We start from the raw sequence: 22,929 nt of genomic DNA on the forward strand, positions 1-22,929 counted from the left end.
GTCAAGCTCCGTAGATAAGGAATCTGCCCATGCCACGACAGCACTACAAACCCAGGCCGACGCCATAGCCGGTCTAACAATAGTACCGGAATGAGTGTAAATGTGCTTCATGGTAATTTCCTGTCTGCGATCAGCAGGATCCTTGAGGGAAGCCGTATCCTGCGAAGGCAGTGCCACCTTTTTGGATAAGCGTATCAGCGCCTTGTCTACTTTAGGCGAAGATTCCCATCGTATCCTATCCGTTTGTGGAAAAGGTTACGCCATAAGAATCCTTTTGGGAACTTGTGGTCTCCTATCTGGAGATTCCCAAGCCTTTTCGCACAATTCGCTCAGCTCAAATGAGTACGGAAAGGTGACCTCAGGCTTTTTCCCTTTATACATGTGTACCCTCGTGTCAGGGACCGGGGGTTCCTCAGTAATATGCAAAACCTCTTTAATGGCAATAATCATGTACCGAATACCTTTTGCCACCTTCGGCTGTAATTTTGCATCTTCATAGTCGACACTAGAGTCAGTATCCGTGTCATCGATCTGGGATATGGTGCGCTTCTGAGGCCCCGAAGGTCCTGGCGCCACAGGGACAGGCATGGTCTGGCTTCCTGACTGATCCATAGCTTCAGCCTTGTCTAACCTTTTATGCAATAGATTGACATTTGCATTTAAGACATTCAGCATATCCATCCATTCCTGTGTCGGCGCTGCCGACGGCGATATGACATTCAAGCACTCCCCCTCCACATTAAGCGAGCCTTCCTCGTCAAACATGTCGACACACGTGTACCGACACTTCACACACACACAGGGAAACTCTTTTCTGAAGACAGTATCCCCTTTTAGGCCCTTTGGAGAGACAGAGCGAGAGAATGCCAGCACACACCCCAGCGCAATGATCCTGGAGACCAACACAAAATGTTTTTCCCCAGCCGCACTGTATAATATGTTATCTGCCAATTCTGTGCCCCCCCCCCCCCTTCTCTTTTAAACACCCCTTCACCATGTGTAAGCAGGGGAGAGTCCGGGGAGCTTCCTCTCAGCGGTGCTGTGGAGAGAAAATGGCGCTGGTGAGTGCTGAGGGAGAAGCCCCGCCCCCTCGGCGGCGGGCTTCAGTCCCGCTCAAAGTTATTAAAAAATGGCGGGGGCTCTTTTATATACATGTACAGTGCCCACCTGTACATGTATATGGTCTTTTGCCATAAGAGAGGTGTTATATTGCTGCCCAGGGCGCCCCCCCCTGCGCCCTGCACCCTTACAGTGACCGGAGTATGTGAGGTGTATGGGAGCAATGACGCACAGCTGCAGTGCTGTGCGTTACCTCAGTGAAGCTCTGAAGGCTTCTGCCGCCTGAGATGTCTTCTGACTTCGTTTCTTCTGGCTCTGTGAGGAGAACGGCGGCGCGGCTCTGGGGGTGGACGCCCAGTAAGAACCTGTGTTCACCCCCTCTGGAGCTAATGGTGTCCAGTAGCCGAGGAAGCAGAGCCTATCTTAGACAAGAAGGTCTGCCCCTCTCTCCCCAGTCCCTCGATGTAGGGAGCCTTTTGCCAGCAGTGCTCCCTGTAAAAATGTAGAAAAAATCCAAACAAAAATGCTTCCTAGGCAGAGAACTCCGGGGAGCTCCCTGCAGTGCACCCATCTCGCTCTAGGCACAATGTAAAACTGAGGTCTGGAGGAGGGACATAGAGGGAGGAGCCAGTGCACACCCAGAATCCAAAGCTTTCTTAAAGTGCCCTATCTCCTGCGGAGCCCGTCTATTCCCCATGGTCCTTACGGAGTCCCCAGCATCCTCTAGGACGTTAGAGAAATATCAATGGAATTAACAAACTCTGAGTAAACTTGCTGAGACTTGTACTGTATCTATCTTCAAAAAAATATCTGTACAGGTCACATAGCTGCCTACAGCGTATGTCCCAGTGCATGTACTGAGCTGAAGGTGTCGGGATTCCAATGTGACACAGAGGAAGCATTCCACATACTGTACTGTTCAACCAAGAAGTAATTTTCTGCTTACCCTGGCAAATGTACAATAACTGTGATACAGCTCTAACTTACTGCAGAAGTAATGTTGTTTGGTCCATTTTTTCATCCCAATAGTCTGCCTTAAATTTTGTCTCTTATTAGGTCAAGGAAATAAATGCCTACCTTTTGTAGCATTTACAATAATTATCACTTCAATGAAGACAGCTATTGTATAAATAATGCAGACACATGTACAGGTATATACAGAGTTGGAAACAGGTCCTCTCACCGTTGTGTACTCAAAATAGTATAGACAATTGTCAGTCAGAATGAACCAACGTCTTTTCCATGTCTTGACGCGACCTCCTAAAAGGTGAAAACGGGTACACGGAGCACATTTAGGGAAAGAAAACAGGGTTCAGAGAAAGCATACTTACAAAAAGCAGCTTGGCATTATAAGAGCGGCAGGATTTTCCCGTTTAGTCACAAGCAACACAAGCAGAAGCCGGCAGCACCCAAGCAATCCCAGAAGAATGTTCTCCAGCGACAGAGAAAGAAAAGGTATTCAGGATAGTATCTGCTATTTCCAGTCAGTGTTGAAAAGAGAAAGGAGAAGCTCAGTGCAGGCGAAAAGTGAAAGGTAGCGAGTCATATTGTCAGTCTCTAGGAGAGTATTTGTGGTCTGAGGAAACAGAGAATGATCCACAGAAATACGCTACTAGTGAATGTCCAGGATATGACAGAATTTAACTGAATTCCCTGCGGTGACCTACACTTAACAGTATACAGTTTCTCACCAAGATGGAAAAGGTAGTAAAGGAAGGTGAGTGTTTAGCCATTTCTTTCAGTAAAGTACCTCACAGAAAAAACAAAAAGCATTACCTATATATTGGAGAATCACAGAAAATTGTACTCTATTTGGCTCTTACAGTTAAGTGGAACCCGTGCCACACACTCCCAGTGTTTTTTCTCTAAATATCCTCTGCATTTTCAAACCTTCTACATACTAATAAAAAGGGTGATTTGCTTTCAAATACAAAAATGACTGACAAGGTCCAAAGGGTAGAGAGGACATATATATACTGGGATTACGTTTTAAAGTTTAACATAAGGAAGGAGATTGCCTTTGAAATTATGTTTTTCCATCTCCTAATCATATGCTTTTTCAACTACATTCACAATCCCAGAAAAGTAGGCACAGTTCCAAAAACGTGGATGTCCCGAAATGTGTCCATCATTCAGATGTGGTTGGAGAGCTATCACAGCTGCCTACTGTACATGGTAATGCAGCACTAGGCGTCACTCCTCCTGCATACATTACTGATCTGAACTGTGTCCTAGGACGCAGTGTCCGTTCATCTGCGACACCATAAGCTGGCCACCACAGCTGCTACCTAAAGGCCAGGAAATCTCCATTTTCTGATGTGTATATATACGAGATAGATAGATAGATCGATCTATCTATCTATCTATCTATCTATGAAGTGATGGATGGCACTCCGGGTCTATAACACCTTGGAAATAATGGAGGCACAGTACAAAATTTGGGCCTGTGCCTCCATTATTTCCATGGTGTGATAGACCCTGAGTGCCATCCATCACGTCTCAGATATTTGCTTTCTTTGGAGTGGCACTCGGGCAAAGTGACTAAGTTGGGGTGAGTGCCGGACCTCCCTGTGTTGTGTGTATAATATATACACATATATACAGAGAGAGAGAGAGGGGTTACATATGTTTCTTTTACAGGGATAAACCTCTTCATTTTGCCACCAGGGTCCTACTGTGATGCATGGGATTAGGTCCCAGCTTCTGCTATGCGTCTAAATATCACCTGAATGTCCCACTACGCTATTACAGAAGAGGTGGTTGAGAACTACTAGTTTGTTAGGAAATACATTCTTTTTATGTTTAGTTTTATTATTTATTGTTAAAATAGAGAGGGCCACCCGAATAACACAGTATTATGAAGAGAAGAAGCTTCAGAACAAATGACTGAATATAGGGCAGATTTTCCACCTAGCACAGCAGTGTAAATATATATTTCCTTTTTAGAAATAATCTATATATCCGGAAACTAAAACGCCTATAGAGAGAAGCCAACAAAACCACCAGACTATTTGCACATCATCCAGGTGCTTCCTGTGATGAACAAATTGAGATATCGCTACCACACGCTAATAATAAATTTCATTTAGCATTAAAGCTGTGTCTCTAATGTCAGCATGGTGACATAGTAAGCACATGCATACAACCAAATCCTAAACAGGTACGGTGTTACATCAAACAATACAGTAAATACTGTAACATAATGCAACCTGTGTAACTTCATATTCTGCATTTCTGCATGTTTCAAATAAACTTGGCTTAGATTGACAAAAAAGTGAAACTTCCTGCTAACCTGGTGGGTACTATGCACCTAATGAGGACTCCATAGGTATATATGTTACATGTTTGTTTAAACACGTACATCTTTAATAACATGTTATACTGTATTTAATGTTTTATGACATTCTGACTTATGTAAAATTATCCAGACCTTAGCAAAGAGATAACTAACTAGCACTTTCTTTGAAATGCACACTATGAGGTTACCTGAGGGGCTGTGTGCAAAATGTAATCAGTAATAGTGAGTAATTTGGGCAAAAAAATACATATAGTTTGGTTGTCAGATTACTGTTTAAATCCAAATGTGATCAATAACAGGCTGCTGCTTGTACCTTCAGTCATGTGATCGCTGATGCCCCTGGAGGGTTGTTCTGATCAGACAGCTCCATTCTGGCTTCAGGTAGTTGCCAGAGTATTAGGCTGGGTACACACTGGAGCGACAGGCCAACACACTGTGCAATGTAATGAAGGTCGGAGCAACATGTCACTCCTTCCTTCATTACGCATGCCGCCGCGCGGCTGCTAGCGTTATCACTAGGTTTGATGTGCAGCACATCAAACTTAGCGGCATCACTAGCGACCGTGGGCACCCGCAAATTGCCCGGCACACACTGAGCGATAAGGCAGATATGTTGTTCTGAATCGTCCCAAAACGATATCGCTCCGGTGTGTACTCGGCTTTAGGCTTCAGAACCCCCAGTCTTCAGTGTACCAGACCATTACTATAGTGCTTTCTTTGTGTGACCCAGCTTATTATAGACCTGTTTTTTGTATTAACCCGTGGCATAATTTTGACCTGAACTTTCTTTATCTTGGCTTTTTACCTGACCTTCTTGCTGCATATCTCTTTGGCTAAGTCATTCCTGCGCCTCTTATCAACCCGGCTTGCTGACTACCATTATCTATCATGCTCGGCACCAACCTAGCGGGCCGTGACATGCTTCGGACGTAGATAAACCCACACCTCTTTGCGGGGGTCCCTGGTGAAACTACCAACATGTTAGATGCCACCCCCTGTTGTTGGTCGTATCTATCTCAGCTGAACCGTGACAATTTGAAGATGATCCAAGATGTCTATGATTCTAAGGGGGGTATCCTATTAGCCCTGATAAGTTTGCACCCGTGAAAAATGGGGGATTTCACAATTTCTTTTATCTCTCTATCCTATTGTTCCGTGTAAAATAAAAAATATTTTTTTAAGGGAAAATGCATAGATATTGCGTAAAGCCATGGACCTATCTGTTTTCACACCACTTATCACTGCTTTGAAGGGGTATGGGTCGTTGGGTCGACACAACTTAGGTCGATAGTCATTAGGTAGACCACTATTGGTCGACATGCATTATGTCGACAGGGTCACTAGGTCAACATGGTCATTAGGTCGACATGTACTAGGTCGACATGAGGTTTTTTTTTAACTTTTTTTTTGTAGTAGTTTTGTCCGTAAAGTGATGGGGAACCCCAATTAGTGCACAGTGTTCGCTCGACATGCTTCAGGCAACGTGCCTCGCTGCGCTCGGTACAGGTTACCGATCCCAATTGTAGTCCACGTGGATCATAAAGTATGAAAAAGTCCAAAAAATGCAAAAAAAATATTGAAAAACTCATGTCGACCTTTTGACCTGTCGACCTAGTGACCCTGTTGACCTATTGCATGTCAACCTATAGTGGTCGCCCTAATGACTGTCGATCTAATGACCGTATCCCGCTTTGAAGTTCAATTATCAAGGATTTGGTTTCGCTTGCCTGAGGCAGGTGGAACAAAACTCCTGGTATGTGCCGACAGCCGAGACTAATAGGATAGCTCCAGGCGAATCAATAAGCAACAGTTAATTACCGCAGCTAATTGGATACTGTCCTAAATGTTGTCCAGGTGGATTAAAATCATAAACAGAGTGTCCCATTACCATTATCACTTCCTCCTAATACTGGACTGCAAGTTTCTCCTGTCATGACAAGTGGATATTTTAGTAGACTAGACTTAATATAATGTGAAATTGATTTCCGTGTTCATAAACAAATATTTAGTATTTGTTTATGTCTAGTATGTTTAGTATACTTTGCATTTAAAAAGTTTTTTTTTATCCCTCTTTCTGGTATGAATATGGAAATGTCGTTATTGTATCTGAAGTATATACGAGCCCCCTGTAATGCACAGGAAAGACAGAAGCAGCACATACATGTCACCGGCAAGTATCCAGCACAGAAAAATCAGCTTTAAGCTTGCGTCCAGCACCTGCATACAATGAAAAAAAGAAAAAGAAAAAACCATGTACATACCTCCTGGTGGGACAAAAAGAGTAGCCAATATGGAGAAAACATACAAGTAAAAGGAGAAAAGTTTTACATTAAAATCTGGATGTGCAATCATAAAACAGAGCCACAGACACCGTTCAATAAACACCTATTGGGTCATTATCTAGTCCAGAGGTTCTCAAACTCGGTCCTCAGGACCCCACACAGTGCATGTTTTGCAGGTAACCCAGCAGGTGCACAGGTGTATTAATTACTCACTGACACATTTTAAAAGGTCCACAGGTGCAGCTAATTATTTCACTTGTGATTCTGTGAGGAGACCTGCAAAACATGCACTGTGTGGGGTCCTGAGGACCGAGTTTGAGAACCTATGATCTAGTCCATGCCGATGTTATTACAGACCACCTGCACCTAGCTTCCATGTATAGGGCGATTATGCCTGGTGGAAAGTAAGGGCAGTGGTGGTATAGGGTAGCATTGTAAGTCTTACAGTGTGCACAGATTTATATTTTATGTATAATACAATTTTGGGTATAATAAAGCGTTCTATAAAAATAACAAACTAAACAACTAAAAGCAATATACTAATCATCCTGCAAACACCACTTCCAATCTAGCATACTGTATGTATAAGGACACAAAGTGCAGGCTCATAACCTAAAGACACGGCACAGACAAGGACTAAAATACAGTGACAGCAGCAGCATTTTAACAGCAAGCTGGTGGAACATCTGTAGGAAGGTACTTTCTATATACAGTAAGTATGTTCTGTCAATTAAGGAAAAATACCTTCTAAGCTGGGCGGATTCTGGAGCCTCCAGCAAAAAGCAATTACCTTCTGTTCAGAACAATAAGAAATAAAGCAGTCTCCTCTGTCATCACATCCAAAGCATAACCTATCTCCTCTCCCTGCTCCCATACCCTGTCTCCTATTACACAAAACTCTTCCCTCCATTTTCCCTTCTTTCAACTTGATCAATCTTTTCTCTTGTGGTTCGTATTAGAATCTTAATTAAAATTAATTATTGCTCTGTACTTTATATTGAGCCTGTATTTTCAATAAAATAACATTAGACAATAAATTTAAATATCCAACACCTTGCAGACAAGATCCATGACCCTGTTCCAAAATGTCTAAGGATCATCTGGGGTTGTTTGACATGGTAGGTAGCTATTAGGGCTATGTGAAACCGTAGTGGCAGCATGACAAAGAGAACACCCCAATTACACCTACACACCACACACACACACGCACTCTCTCTCTCTAGCTACACTAACTCAGAATATCAGAATATGAAGCAAACAGCTTAGAACATATTTTGGGTCCTACTTGGGGGGTGGGGGGAGGGACAATTTCCAGTGGCATCTTATAAGCAAATGAGCACAGACATCCATGTTTTTCCCCCATAAAAGCATAAAAAGTAGTGTTTCCACTCATCCCATGGCATATGCAAGACACTATTCACCCAAAACGAGACAACTCACCCATTTTCAATAGCCAGCCCTCGCGATCTGGGTTGAAGAAGGTGTGCGTTAGGTCATTTCCATCATCCTCTGGAATCTTAAATGGCTCATTCTTTATACTGTCGTATAGATTCTAGTGAGACAGAAACAATCTTAGTCAATATTAAAGCTGTAAGGAAGAATCCCATTGTAAGTCTGTTCTAAGTAATAAGATGCTTCATGTTTAAAGGACTGGATTTAGCAGACTGTAGAATTACATGGTTTATCTGTCCTAACATGTAAATAAACTGTTTTATGTAACAGTAGACCTGGCTATGTTGATGTTGGAGGCTAGAATGCATTATTCTTGTTTTATTTTGTTTTTTTACAAACAGCAACATAATTTATGATGTTGCACTTTATTCTGTAAAAAATATTATAGGGAAGATGTATGAAACCTTCAAGAGAGATAAAGAAAAGTTGCCCATAGCAATCAATCAGCTTGTAGCTAGTATTTATCTTTCACATTCTATAAAGTGACAGACTTAACAAGCACAGCAAATGTCATTGAGATCGGTGATGGTCATGAAAATGGCTGTGTTGATTTGATGTGGAATGACCCTGCCTCTAAGTGCAAAGTATATATAGGGACTGGATTGAGGAGTAGGCAGGACAAAGAGTCGGGGAATAGGTGGAGCTGCAGGCGGACCAAGGTGACCCCCTTTTCAGCTGACCACGAGGCAGAAGAGAAATTCCTGGAAGCTCGATTTGAGCAATCCCGCACAATTGCTGGAACCCAGAAACTACATTCCTTTATTCCCTTATCAACAACTACTCTGTCAACTAAAGTTTATTCCTACTCTACATCTTCGAAAGTGGAACGAGTTTGTTTACTGGAGGACGAAGTAGAATTTAAAGACATTAAAGGATTTGTCACTTGTATGTATGATGCAGAGTGGTGGGTAGCATGTGTTCTTGACGTAGATGAAAAGTACGAATTAGTAAAGGTCAGCTTTCTCCACCCACAAGGACCATCCCCATCGTACAAATACCCAGGGAAACCCAACATTCTTCTAGATCATCGTTGTGATATACTAACAACAGTAGACCCAATGACCACAACAGGACGTGTGTACACCATTACAGAAAGAGAAACTCTGTCTGTAACTTCAAAACTAAACTCATGGAAAGCATGAACAAAACCTGGTCTGTTATATATATTAAGGTTATATTGCTCTTTTTCAAAACTTTATAATACACTGTCTGCAAGTGATAATTTTGTATAATTTAGCTGCCTGCTTGTCAGTAAATTATTGTTATCGCATTATCCCATGGGAGTCCCAAAGTGAAATTTGGTACATGTTTAAATGAAATATGGGAGAACTCATTAAAAAAAAAAAAATTATACAAATTTTTTTCCCTATTTTAAAAAATGGAGGTCAAAGGTCATGGTCAAAGGTTATTAAACTTTTTTTAGTACTACCTTACAAAATTATTAATTGAAGTGAAAAGATCTAGTCATAAGCTTTAAAATTACACTAATTTCATCTCTCTGTCTTAATTAGTACTCAAGTTACAGGCAAACGAAAAGACCCCCGCTACATTAAATTTGCATATTTTGTTCATTTTTAAATGGCTCCACCTCCAAAAATATCCAACCTATGAAGTTAAAATTTGGTGTAAATTAGTTTTTCCCCCCATCCTACTGGTACACCAAATTTCATAAAAATCGTAGAGGTTCCGTAAAATTGTGTTTTGAGTTGTTTTTTTGAGTTGATTTGATATGTAATGACCCGGCACAGAGTGGTACTCCGTCCAGGTCTCGTCGCTCGCTGCAGTGGGAGGAGTTGAGGAGGCCTCAGCATCCCAGCTCCCACTGCATGCATGTTGTAGTTGGGACAGACTTCAGAGGATTATTATATAGAGGATTAGTATGACTGACCGCCGGATGGGATGCGGCGGTCATAATACCAATGCCAAATTTCTGAAGCGTGAAATCCCAACAGGGGCAAGGTAAATATGTTCTCCCCTACACACTAACTCTAACAATCCCTTTCCACAGCCTAAACCTACCCCCCCCGCCTAACACTAACCCCCATGGGAGGTGCCAAAATCCCCCTTGGCCCCAACCCATCCACTATACTAACGCTCAGGATGCCAGCTGTCGGGATTCTGACGTCAGCATTTTGACAGAAGTCGGTATCCCAACAGCCGTCATCCTGAACGCATCCCTTATATAGATATAGATTATCCCATGGTACTTCCCTGCCCTCTGTGATCAAAAAGTATTGGGGATTCCTGTTGGCTGTAACAGTCCAGCACCAACAATGTTATCTCCTTTCCAGCTGGGATGAATGGAAAGGGGTTTTGACAAGTATGCTATTGGTTCGCCAAGAAAAAACAATCCTGACAGCACAAAGTATCTCTGGCACTGGACTGTTCTTGCCATATGGAAAACCTGCAAAATCATTAAAGTGCAAATAAGGATCACTTTACATATTAAGGAATTTGACTTAAATTTTCTTTTAAAAAAAACAAACCTTCCTGTACATTAAATATTTTATATGTAGTCATCTAATACATAGTATAGACAACCAGTGTAATACATAAAAGTTATTAAGTGACAATTATTATTCTCCCCAGTATACAGAAACCCCAACAAGTGCACTTACTCTCAGCAGGTCCTCAGGTAGGTCACCTCCATCATTGATGCCACGGTTCATAGATATAAATCGATCTACATTTGGTTTGTCCTTGACATTGGGATTGTGCAAACTCGTATTCAACATGATAATAGCAAAAGATAATACGTAGCATGTGTCTGTGGGTAAAGGATATCACAGGTTGGTAGACGGGAAGAGCAAATAGATAACACAGACATTAGAACAATGACCGGTATGCAGAGAATTTACACACATGTAGGAAAAGCAAATATGCAAACAAACGGACACTATACCGCACTGGATAAACAGTGCATTAAAATACTAATCATGAGGCAGATGTCGGTTAGCAAGAAGAAGAACTCAGTGGGAGAGCAGACGTGGAATATTCTACAAACCTGTGGACTGAAAGACTCCGGGATTACACTGACAGTAACGTTGAGCAAATGCTTCCATCATGCGATCAATCTTCTGGGCCTCTCCTGGCAAGCGAAAGCTCCACAAGAACTGTCTGAGAAAGACAAATAATACAGGGATCTACTACCAAGGAAGAGTATGGGATCTGGGAGCTGGCCCTACAGCACAGCCACTGTTTTATTAAATTAATTCCTCTTAAAAGTACAGAAATCATATACACCATTGCTACTACTCACCGAAGTGCCTGCACCAAGTTCAGGTCCATAAATTCATGAAGCTCCACAAACGCATGAAGTATACGGATGTTGAAGTCATCTCTACGAAATATACATGTCATCATATAGACAATAAAAACCCACATCTATCTGGTTTTCTCAAACACTCTTCTACATATTAATATTAATTTAACCTGGAACATAAAGACCATCTTTATTACGTGTCCATTCTTTGTTTTTAAATTGGCTGACATGGTCCAAGAAATACACCATAAGGTGCAACTGGTGTTGAAAGTATTTGATGAACAGCGATTCCCAGGAATTCCTGAGTACCCTTAACTCCCCTCAATTAAATAGTCTCATACTGCAAAACTGTCTCTGTATGCTCATTACTACCTATTTCCCTGGTGCCCTTTTTAAAGAAATTCTGGTAGTAACTCTCTGGAAAGTGGCTAACACTAATTGCTGCAGGAAACTGATAAAGTTTATCATAATTTCTCAACCAGAAGGACCGTAAGACATGAGCACTATTTTTAAAGCTTGTCAATATATACGCATTCAGAGCTATCTATTCGCCTCTTACCGTTCTCCCAAGTAGTCTCCAATGGCGGTTTTGTTCAGTCCTTCTCCTTTGTACAAGAACTGAGCAATGCTCTCACAAGTATTCGTCAACAGCTCATTCGCAATCAGGAACTGGATGCCCTACAAAATATGTTACCTGCATGGTTAACAGGAGTTTGTTGAGCAGATGCTCAGAAGCTTGTCGACATCTACAGAGTACATGCCTTCTTTGGGTCCATGTTGAATTTCTTTCTTCCCATTGCAACTTGTTTATTCTTTTGCAGGTTTTTCCTGTTGATCAATATACAATTAAAGTGGCGTGCCTTGGCAATACATGATACATATTTGATTTACGAATGGTGAAGACACAACTCACAGGGAACCAGAAGTGAAAGCTGATGTAAATTAAAATGTAACTTTAATTTTAACCATTAAAATAACTTTTCCAACAAGGTAAAGTTTTTACAATAGTGAAATACAGATTGATATAATAGTTGTGTAAAGACAGGAAATGTGTTTTCTAAATATTGCTAGCGTATACCTCTTTTCTTATTTATCAATGAAAAGGTAATCCAGAAATAATAACACAGTGATGTCTTGTTATATCAGGATGACAGCAGTCATTGCTCTAGTTTCCGGAATTCTGACAGAGAGTAATCATTGTTTTTTTATTTACTTAGCAATGGTATCGGAACCGCCTATACATATTCCTCTTAATATCAGTTGTATAGTCATATCAGATGCTATGTGTACACTAAGACGCACATTCTGGCAAAAACAACACTACACTACTTCAAGCGTCTCTCTCACGCCAGGCATCTCGCGCCGCATGGCATATTGAGGCTAAGGGGTATATTTACTAAAGGTCATTTGCATCGATTTTTATCGCCCCAAAGTTGATACAAATCATTCTCAATCGATGCTATGTTTCTGGGGCTAAAACACACATGTACTAACGTTTACAAATGAATATAAAGATTAACTGTGTGTTGTAGCCCCTGAAACGCATTATTTATTTACATTCATTAAAGAAAAATGCTGAAAATCGACCTTTAGTAAACCTACCCCTAGGTGTATGAGGACACTTCTCTACACACTGCGTGACAGTCATCTTCAGGCAGGACGACAGGACAGAGCTTTCATATCAGCTCTGTCCTGTCTACTGTACATCAGGACAGATGAGAGGTATGGTTCATTCTGGTCTCCCATGATATTTTTCATACCGTTTCCCAACACGCAAGGACAGTAAACTTCTCTGCTCTGTTAGGTCAGTCTGTGAATGAGGATCTCTGTTTTAGCAGCAGTTGAGAAGAGGAACAGAAAGTAGAAACTGCAGCACATATTATTACTGAGTCATGATGAAAAGACACACATTTAATGTACGTTGGGAGACCTGCCCATGAGACAATGTAACAGTCTGTACAACCTCAATCTCCAGGTCAGCCCAAAACATATACACTGCAGACGAAAAGGAAACAATTGTGCACTTCTCACCTCTCTTCCAGTGATCCCAAATTTTCAATTTCATTAGTAACTTCTGCTATTTCTTCCTTAAGTCGCTGAAATAAAAATAATAGCAGAGAATGATGAAAGAAGGAAATGACTGCAATGCTTGTACGGACATTATCACCATTTTGCCTTAGCAGCTCATTTATCTCTAGAACACACCCAGCCCTGTCACTGCATTATTGGCTTTGGGACTCAGTTATCAGTAAATTCTGGCAGTACGTTCATTTGAATGAGACCATGAGGTAACCATGAAGTCACATGCTTTGGCCCTAGATTGTGTCTTGCCAGATGTTAGCGAGGCCTTTGAGACACAGCCACGCCTAAAGAGACGTACACGGACTATTCATGCTGCACACACACTACACATCAGAATAGGGGTTTTGCTTTTTCAACAAACATTTACATTTCTGCTAAATTCCACTTGTCTTCTGTATTTGCTTTCTGCATTCATTACAATTTCCTCATAAATACTAAGGGGCTGATCACAAGTCGGACGCGGGTGCGATATTGGGACAAAAAGGAGAGTTGGGAAGCCCGTGTCCCAACTGTATACATACAAAATCACAGTACAGGACGCATGGCAGCAGAACTGTAATGGGCGTTTCTAGATGGTGCATGGGAGGTAACAGTGGGGTGGCAGAACAAGACACAACCCAGATGGTACACAGTTTTAGTCACCCCCCCACCTAACCCCTTGCTACTCTTTTCTATTTTTTCTTTTCAATACTCTTTTTTGTTTCCTTCTGATTTTCACCTGTAAACTTTGGTTTAAACAGTTTTTACTTTAAACAGAATAAGTATTTTTGCTACTTTTGATAATATGATGTATATTTGATGCTTGATTGCTTTGCTATATATAAAATTGTCTTGTTCGCAAGATTAGATACTACTCTTTCGCTGCCTTCGTACTTATTCAACGAAGGTTCCACAAACTTTGTATTTGCAATGTCTACAGCTTTATTGTATTCAAAATATATTTTGTGTATTACAAAACCAATAAAATCAGTTTACAAAAAAAAAAAAAACAAAACAAGACACAGACATGTGGTGTCTAATGGGCGTGTAGGATGTGTGTCGCAGAAATCAGTCACATACAAAGGCGCTGAACTGCTCACACAGGAGGCCATACTCGGAAACTACATCTGCCATAGGGTTGGTGAAAGTTTCCATGGTGCGACCGTTTGTGATATCTAAAGATGCATCAAGCTGTAATTCTATGTCTATGGACGTGGACAGTTGGCGTCTCACTCCTAGCACATTTGTACGCATGGATCTACAACAGGGAAGGACTTTGTAGCAGCAAAAGATGCAGCAGTGGTCCTGTCCATCTCAGCATCAGCACCCAAATGACTTGTCTCCCTTGCACACAGCACCCTAGACGAGCAGGACTATTAATAGCAATCAAATGAAATTGTACACAGTTTAACCCATGGGTCTGCAACCTGCAGCCCTCCAGCTGCTGTGGAACTACACATCCCAGCATGCCTTGCCACAACTGAGATAGGGCATGCTGGGATGTATAGTTCCACAACAGCTGGAGGGCCACAGGTTGAAGACCTATTGTTTAACCAATAAAGCCACCATGATTTTACACAAGAAATCCTGGAACAATATGTGGCTTGAAGCTGTAAAATGCTGATTTACCAAATTGGAACAAAATGCTGATTCACAGGCAGGAGCTGTAGTTGCTAAAGGGTTTGATCTCATTGCTAGACAACAAGTAATTGCTTACGCCATGTTTACTTCATGTTATTGTTGATTTTTTTTTTTTTTAAGTTAATACCCCATATCTCTTCTGCTCTGATTAAACCTGACCTTTCCTGGATCTCTCATGTAAATATGTAAGAAACAGTGAGCACAGTGTCCTTTGAGTGAAATGCACTGAAAAGCAGTAGTCAGCAGTAATTGAACTATGATCCCTGGATGACAGCACAGAGGACATTCACCTGAATATCTTCCAGCAGCTTCTGTTTCCGACGCTGGATGTTCTCCAGTTCCTCTCGCTCCTGCAGCGTCAGGTCACTGGGCACTAAGGAAAAGTAATTAGTTTATTCACACACACACAATCATCCAATAATACACTGCTTGTTTGCTGTTACATATGTACAGAAAACTATTAAATATATTGCCCAAATTATACATACAATATTGTTAAAATCCTGAGTTATCGATTACTAATCAGGGGCTCACAGTCCAGCTAATATGCAGAACATCAAATGTTGCCAGATAGTGATCTTGTCTGTGCCCTCATCCCGTAATGTGTCTTGTCTGTTACTCCCACGCAAAAAGCAGAGATGATCTCATCCAGCCGTAGCTGGCACTATCACATTTATAAACAGTGTCTTTGGCATAAGAGTTCTATTTAGTGTTTTGTTTTCTTTGTACCATACAGTATTTACCAATTGTCCTGCAAGGTTTTATAATATTACCTGACACACCAGACTGATATCATAAGAACATGCAAGAACATAGTTGTAATATTTACACTGCAGTCACAGACACGTCGCCAGACACATAAATAAACAAGTGTTCCTCTGGTTAGGCCAGTAGGCAGCTGCTGTAGACACGTGCTGAAGATCCTTGTCCAATAAGACATGTTTGCAAATGTGTGCCTGCAACTTAAATTAAATGTAAGTCTTTACTTTGGGACCATTTTAAACAATTGTGTTAAATTTCTTCAGCAAATAATATTTTTATAAATATGCTGATATCTTCCTAAGCCATTTGTATGTAACTACTGTATAGCTGCTGCTTTTGGTTTCTGCCACCATATTTCAAGGAGGAAACAGTTTGTACAACGTCACGTGTTTTTCTCATGTTTACATGCTCTATTGCTCCAACATCTCACCATGCAATCCTAGTGCTGGGTCTGGGAGCGGGATATAGTTACATTGCCGGCAGTCGGGATCCTGGCGGTCAGGATACCGATGCTGGAATCCCGACCACTGACAATGCCACCAGTCGGAATCCCAGCTAACAGGGGCTATTCTCGTGGGTGTCCACCCATAGAGTGGGAATAAAATATGTGGCGAGAGCAGCGAGCCACCGAGCCTGCATAGCGCTTTGTTGCGCTGCTGCCCCCCCCCCCCCCCCCCCCCCCCCGCCCCGCTGGCATTCTAGCGTCCGGGATCCCGGCATCGATATGCTAACCGCCGGAATCCTGGCTACCGGCATGCTTAATTAGGTCGACATACATTGGATCGACCACGTTTGGTCAACATGCATTAGGTCGACATGATAACTAGGTTGACTTGGTCATTAGGTTGACATGAGTATTTTTTTACTTTTTTTGTGTGTCCTGTTCTTCTAAAAGTGATAGGGAACCCCAATTAGTGCACATTGACCCCTCGCATTGCTCGCTTCGCTCGCCATGCTTCGGGCACGGTGCCTCGCTCCGCTACCGCAGCGCTCGGCACAGGGTACCGTTCCCAATTGTAGTCCACGTGGATCGTCAAGTATGAAAAAGGTAAAACAAATTGTGAAAACTCATGTCCACCATTTTCCATGTCGACCTAGTGCATGTCGACCTCATGGCCATGTTGTCCTAGTGATCATGTCGACCTAATGACCGCCATCCCCCATACCCAATGCCTGGGAGCTTGCGTGGTGGGGTACTTATCAAAAAATCTCCATAAAAACCACTCCGAGAACTCCTTCAGAGACCAGGATACCAGCGTTTTGGTTCCACAACAGCTTAAAAAAAAAAACAACAACTAAACATCCTCGTTGACATTGTTGGAGCCCATGTTTGTATCTTGCATCATTCTGGTGCCTGCCCTGTACGTGTGTTGCCTTGTTCTAGAGCCACAGGGGCTGATTTTGAGTCAGACAAATGCAAATAACAATTTATAGTATATAGGGCATGTGCACTAGTGAATTTACGTTTTTACATCAGACGGATCTTGGCTGGATCTGTCTTTGTGTGAAATGAGCGTGTTGGGCAAGAACTGGGCAGTGATAATGCGACTGCACAAAACTGTTCTGTGGGTCTGTAGCTTGAGTACCATGCCAAGTCATGCATACGGTGAGTTTGGGCATTTTGGGGATGCAACTGGGAGGTGACAATAGAGCACACGGTACCCGCCTTGACTTGAGGGAATATCATTGGAGTGTTGCAAGCGTGTATATAAAATGCTAGTCATATATACGTGGAAGGGAAGCTGATTACAGACAGATCTCTTGCACTTAGCATAGGGCTGGATCACATGCCAATACTAATGATGATGGTTATGACTGCGGACAGAACAACAGTGGGCGGATCCTCGCATTAGCCTTATACAAACTCTCATTAGCATACAGTAGTAAATCGGGCTTCAGTGGCGTCACGCAAACACAGCTATTTTGCGTCTGACTCACAATCAGCCCCATAGCTAACACTTTTATTAGACATCCTGGCGGAATGACAATTCAGTTTTGGCTAATGGGTGTAGAGTGCGTCTTCTGGGAGGGGACCCCCCATTACCTGATGCTAGAACTATCGGCATAGCGACCACGGTATGTGCTCACAGTGCCGAGAGAGGGCATCTGTCCCGGCCTCACCCACGGGAGCTCAATAGAAGCATTCTGGCTTAGTGCAATTTCTGGCTCAGGCAACAGGGACTTTGAGGAAAGTATGGAAGGGCCAGCTTAGAAAGAAAATAAGTCCTACAGAGCTAACATTAACTTTAAATTGAAACAGAGAATATATTTTACATTATCAATATTTTTATAATTTCCTCTATTTATTTTAAATATGGGATGGTAACCACCTTACAAATGCCCCACCACCAACAGACAGGTTTAACCAGACAATTTCTGACCTTAGCGGCAAGATTAAACCTGAAAACTGGTACAATGCTTATATGTGTTTACCAAGCAATACGGCTTGTCAGTGTCAAAGTCAGAAAAATGTCTTAATGCACACTGCCATATTTGCACCGCACACTGGTCCGTGCTGCGCATGCGTACGCTCTCCCGTGGAAGCGCATACCCGCAATAGCGTGCACTCGCACGCGCAGTATGCGCATTTACGGTAGAGTTTACGTGATCGTAGCGTGCGACTCATTAGTTACAAATGTTCACAATTAATGTAGTTTATAGATCATGGTCCCTTTGATAGATTCTGAAAGTTTGGTTAAAATAGAACGTCCCTGAGCCGAGGAATCCCTCTTTACATCGTACGAAGGGTCTAACAGGAATCATACAGCAGTGTTTGGTACCCATCGGAAGAGTATTTAATCAGCAATATTCCGGTGTTGGTTTGGAGCGGATTAATCGCTCGTGCGAATAGTTATGGACATAACAAGTTATGTCTATTTTCTATTATCATTTGTTCTTACTTAGTCATGCATCAGTGGGTCTCAAATGGCTCTTTGACCTCAGAGATCCCCCAAACAATAGTTTGCATGTTAAGAGGGCCTCATATCTACACATGCATAAGGTAATCACAAGAATAGTAATTGAAGATCAATTGTACTCCAAATCAGTATCTTTCCCGCAGACGGAGTGCAATAGCCTTTAATTACATTGAGCTTTGAGACTCAATGGAGAAGACCAACACCTGTGTTTACAAATGGGGCTGGATTTGTATACAGGAAAATAAGGGCTGAGACGTCATTGTCTCAATTGAAAGTGGACATCATGAATATAGAGCAGAACCCAGACAGGATTCTGTTTTGTATTCGCCAAACAAAAGGTCTCCAGAAGACAGGAATGTGCTGGTCATCACCCATTGTGTTACATAACTTAGGCCACTGATACAAGACAGTTTACCTGTATGAATCAACCTATGACCTTTGTTATAATGCGAAGCCGAATTCCTGCGTCCAATGGACAGTGAGACTGTAGGGACCATTAGATTGCATTGTGTGTGGGGCATAAATAGGCAGGCCGACCATATCCAAGAGCACTCTCTCATCAACGGTTATCTGCTGATAATCGGGAGCTGGATATCGAGGCGCTGGCGATCATACCCTTTGTGCGTAAGTTCTCTCCATAATCATTGTCTTTCTGCGAGCCAATTTCTCTCTCTCTCTCTCTATCTCTCTCTCTCCTCTTTTCTCTTATATACCTTATAGTATTATAGTATTGTATTGTATTGTATCTAGGTCAGCGTAGTATTGTCTATTTGTATTTATTGTTTAGTTCTGTGGTTAGGAAGTCTCTGTTATATTGTAGTGTATCATATGTACTGTTATCCTTTTTTTACAAGTATATTAGATATAATACAGTTAATAGGCTTTGGAACCCTAAACCAGTATCTGTGTATTTTCTATAGTGTTAAGTGTTCACTTGAGCGTCGGTGACGCACAAGCAGCTTTGTAGTTAGTCAGGTTACACAAGGTTGCACTTACACCCTGTACTCACATTAAGGTATGCAGTGTATTTCATTGATATAAGGTTTTACATAAAGGTATAGTGTTGTGAGCGTCGGCATCGCTGGTGACCTCCTCGTGGTCTCGAGCGTAAGCTACGCCATAGCGAATCATTTCCCTAGACATAACCAATAACGTGTCCTGTGATCACTGGGCCGCGAGCGAACGTGACGCTTGAGCGTCTCGCCTACGGCTGAGCGATCGTTACGCAAATAGCGTACCATTACGGTACTTCTTAAGTAAACAGCGTACAGTGTTCTTAGACTTCTTAAGGTGTTTTATACGACAAAGGAATTCAGCATTGTCAATTGGGGGCGTGTCCTATCCTTCTCATATCTGCACTGGGTAGATCAGCAGACATTATCCCTCCAGCAAAGGGTGGGAGGTTGTCTCGCAGTTGCTGACGGGATAAGCGTCTGCTTTCGCTTAGATTAAGAGTGCTGAAGGAATCCGGGACCGGAAGTAAGAACAAAACGCTTGTGTCTTTTTAAAACTGTTTATTTTTCTTTTGTCTTGCGTACGCACGCATATATCTGCATTTCTGTTTCATTTTTCGTATATCACTATTCCTGTTTGCCAAATTTTATAGTTGATAGAAAGGGCTAAAAGGAGATTTGCTGTTATTTAATAAGTAGAGGTAATAGTTAAAGTATAGAACAACACACGGCTTGTCCGAGAGACGAGGCAGCCAGTGTGCAGTGTGGATTGCGGTAGATGATCAGGGATCGTCTACATTGATAAAATATATATTGTGTTACGGTGGATCCTTTGCATTGCGTACACGTGTCGCTAACAAAGACTAGCGTACGCAATCCGAAAGGCAGACGCACGCAGCGTACACTACGCAACGTAGCGTCTGGTTACGCCCACGTAGCTCAAGTCACGAAAAGTTGAATTAGCGCAAAGCGATAATTAGCGCAAAGGCGATAAGTAACGCACAGCGGTAAATAACGCAAGGCGATAAATAACACAAATTGATTTCAGCTTTCCAAAACTTAGTTTAAATACCTTGTTTTACTGTAGTACCTCTGGGGAGAGCTATCAGACTACGGGAAATGATTTTTCTGATCAGAAAACTATAAGAATGATATTGGGTTGAAAACGGTATGAGTGTATTGAATCCCGCTTTGTGGACTTTGTGATCTAGGTGATAATCCCGCTTTGTGGACTTTGTGATCTATGTGATAATTTGTGATCTATGTGGAATGTGATGAGCACGATCTGAGTGAAAACGTGCAACAGAGTGTGATAAAGTTTTCGTTGTATTACGCTCTGGCTGTTTTGGAGCACAGTAGGGAGACTCCAATGATCCTACCATTTATGGGCAACAAGTGTCTATAAGTGGTACGATTGGACCGCACGGTTGTATGTGTGACCAATAACAACGGGTTATGAGGTCGTATATCCATGCGTAAATCTTGCCCTCATACGTGTTGTAGGGAGCACATGCAAGCGTGATTTGTGTAAAGAAAAAGGAAGGGAATTTTCTCAGGAAAATCTCTAGAGATAGGGCCTGCAACGGCTACACGTGTCTGCTAGAAGGCGGAACGGAGATACCCGGAGCAGAAGAAGTTTTAAGGAAGTTCTGTGTTTGGTGCATTTTAGGAAGTTTTTTCTGTGTTAAAAAGGTCCACAATGGCAGCCAAGTGCACAATACAGAGACGGTCGGAGGTCGGGATTCAGACTCCAGAGGCTTGCAGACCCCGAGGGTCTGCTCGGTTAGTAATGTGGGGGAAATATGGTCCCCACTCTGAGACCTTTTGTGATGAATGGACACGAATGACTGCGGGGGATAAGGCACCATTTCCCGGGATAGGTAGTTTTGACTCAGAGGTGTTGCATAATTTAAGGCAAAGGATATGTCTCATCAAATCAGCAAAGAGACGAATCAAGCATTATGATTGTTTACAAATATGGCAACAGGAGAGTGAAATGCAAAGAAATATAACTTACTTACCTAACTTTCATCTTGAGAGAGGAGAAGTGGCAATGGAGGGGATTGTGGTTGCGGAGAGAAGCACAAGGGTGAACAATAAAAATGCTCTTAGCAACAGTAGTACAGATAATAAGAATAAGTGTAATAAATGTAACAAAGATAATTGTAATACTGTTGAATGTACAACTATTAACCCATGCAAGTCGCACCCCATGTTAAACTTTCCTCAGGAACACCAACCAGAAAGTGAACCAAGAACGATGTCGGCACCTCTTTCAGAAGCCATCACACAAGACGTCCAGGTGGACACGACCCAGTCGGTAAAAACTGTAATCAAACCCCCTAATGGAGGGTCAGGTGAGGTCGTGTTCACAGGTATGTATGGTAATATACATCACGCACAAACAAATGTACCTTATATCCTAGAACCAATTCAGAATGACATTACTGGACTTAATCCTGTTAGGGTAATTGCAGTACCAAATGGGGAAACTGACTCTTCAGGAATCACTCCTGTCAGGAACATCGCCATGTACTGCCCTTTTTCCCGAACAGAATTAAGAGCAATTCTGTCTGAATTTCCTGATCCCAGGAAAGATTTAGTTGCTTGTCAAAGATACATTAGAGTGCTAGGACATACTGCAGAGCCAAGTAACAAAGATTGGAGGACAGTGCTGAGGGCATGTTTACCCCCCGATGTTGATTCATTGAAATTTATCACTGATTGTAAGCTAGATGAGGAAGTGCCACTAACAAACAAGTATAACCAAGATAATATAAAAAGAATCAATCTACAGTTGAAAGAATATTTTCCTACAGTAGCAAAGTGGAATAAAATCTATACAATAAGACAAAAAGAAGGTGAATCCGCAGAAGAGTATTTTCACCGGGCTCTGCAGGATATGGCTAGGTACACTGGTATAGATGACATTGAAACTAATGTACACCACAGAGAGGTAGCTGTGTCCGTATTAGCGAGCAACTTGAAAGACACACTAAAAATTAGGGTACAAACTTCAATACCTCATTGGAGAGGTATCTCGGTGGCGGCATTAAGAGAGTCCGCTATCGAGCATGACCGAAATATCCAAAGAACCAGGGAAGCGCAGGGAGAGCGGTTGATGACACTGAACATCCAAGCACTAGAGGATGCATCAAGTCGACCGGAACCCCAGGCCCCTAGCACATGGAGAAGGCCAAGGATTTGTTACCATTGTAGAAGAGAAGGGCATTATGCCAAC

The 22,929-nt window shown here is 42.1% G+C and overlaps 1 protein-coding gene across 1 annotated transcript in view; it reads right to left on the reverse strand.

Moving 5' to 3' along the window:
• The window catches only part of LOC135056038 (cytohesin-1), a 71,876-nt gene that overhangs the window by 12,146 nt on the left and 36,801 nt on the right, over positions 1 to 22,929 (reverse strand). Inside the window, exons 2-10 of the mRNA XM_063960760.1 lie at positions 15,346 to 15,428; positions 13,385 to 13,449; positions 12,115 to 12,181; positions 11,913 to 12,031; positions 11,351 to 11,431; positions 11,096 to 11,208; positions 10,710 to 10,858; positions 8,079 to 8,191; positions 2,243 to 2,321 (exon numbers count right to left, since the gene is read on the reverse strand). Coding sequence (XP_063816830.1) covers positions 2,243 to 2,321; positions 8,079 to 8,191; positions 10,710 to 10,858; positions 11,096 to 11,208; positions 11,351 to 11,431; positions 11,913 to 12,031; positions 12,115 to 12,181; positions 13,385 to 13,449; positions 15,346 to 15,428 — 869 coding nt within the window. The remainder of the gene's footprint in view (positions 1 to 2,242; positions 2,322 to 8,078; positions 8,192 to 10,709; positions 10,859 to 11,095; positions 11,209 to 11,350; positions 11,432 to 11,912; positions 12,032 to 12,114; positions 12,182 to 13,384; positions 13,450 to 15,345; positions 15,429 to 22,929) is intronic.

This window comes from Pseudophryne corroboree, chromosome 3, assembly GCF_028390025.1.
Source record: "Pseudophryne corroboree isolate aPseCor3 chromosome 3, aPseCor3.hap2, whole genome shotgun sequence".
Taxonomy (NCBI): domain Eukaryota; kingdom Metazoa; phylum Chordata; class Amphibia; order Anura; family Myobatrachidae; genus Pseudophryne; species Pseudophryne corroboree.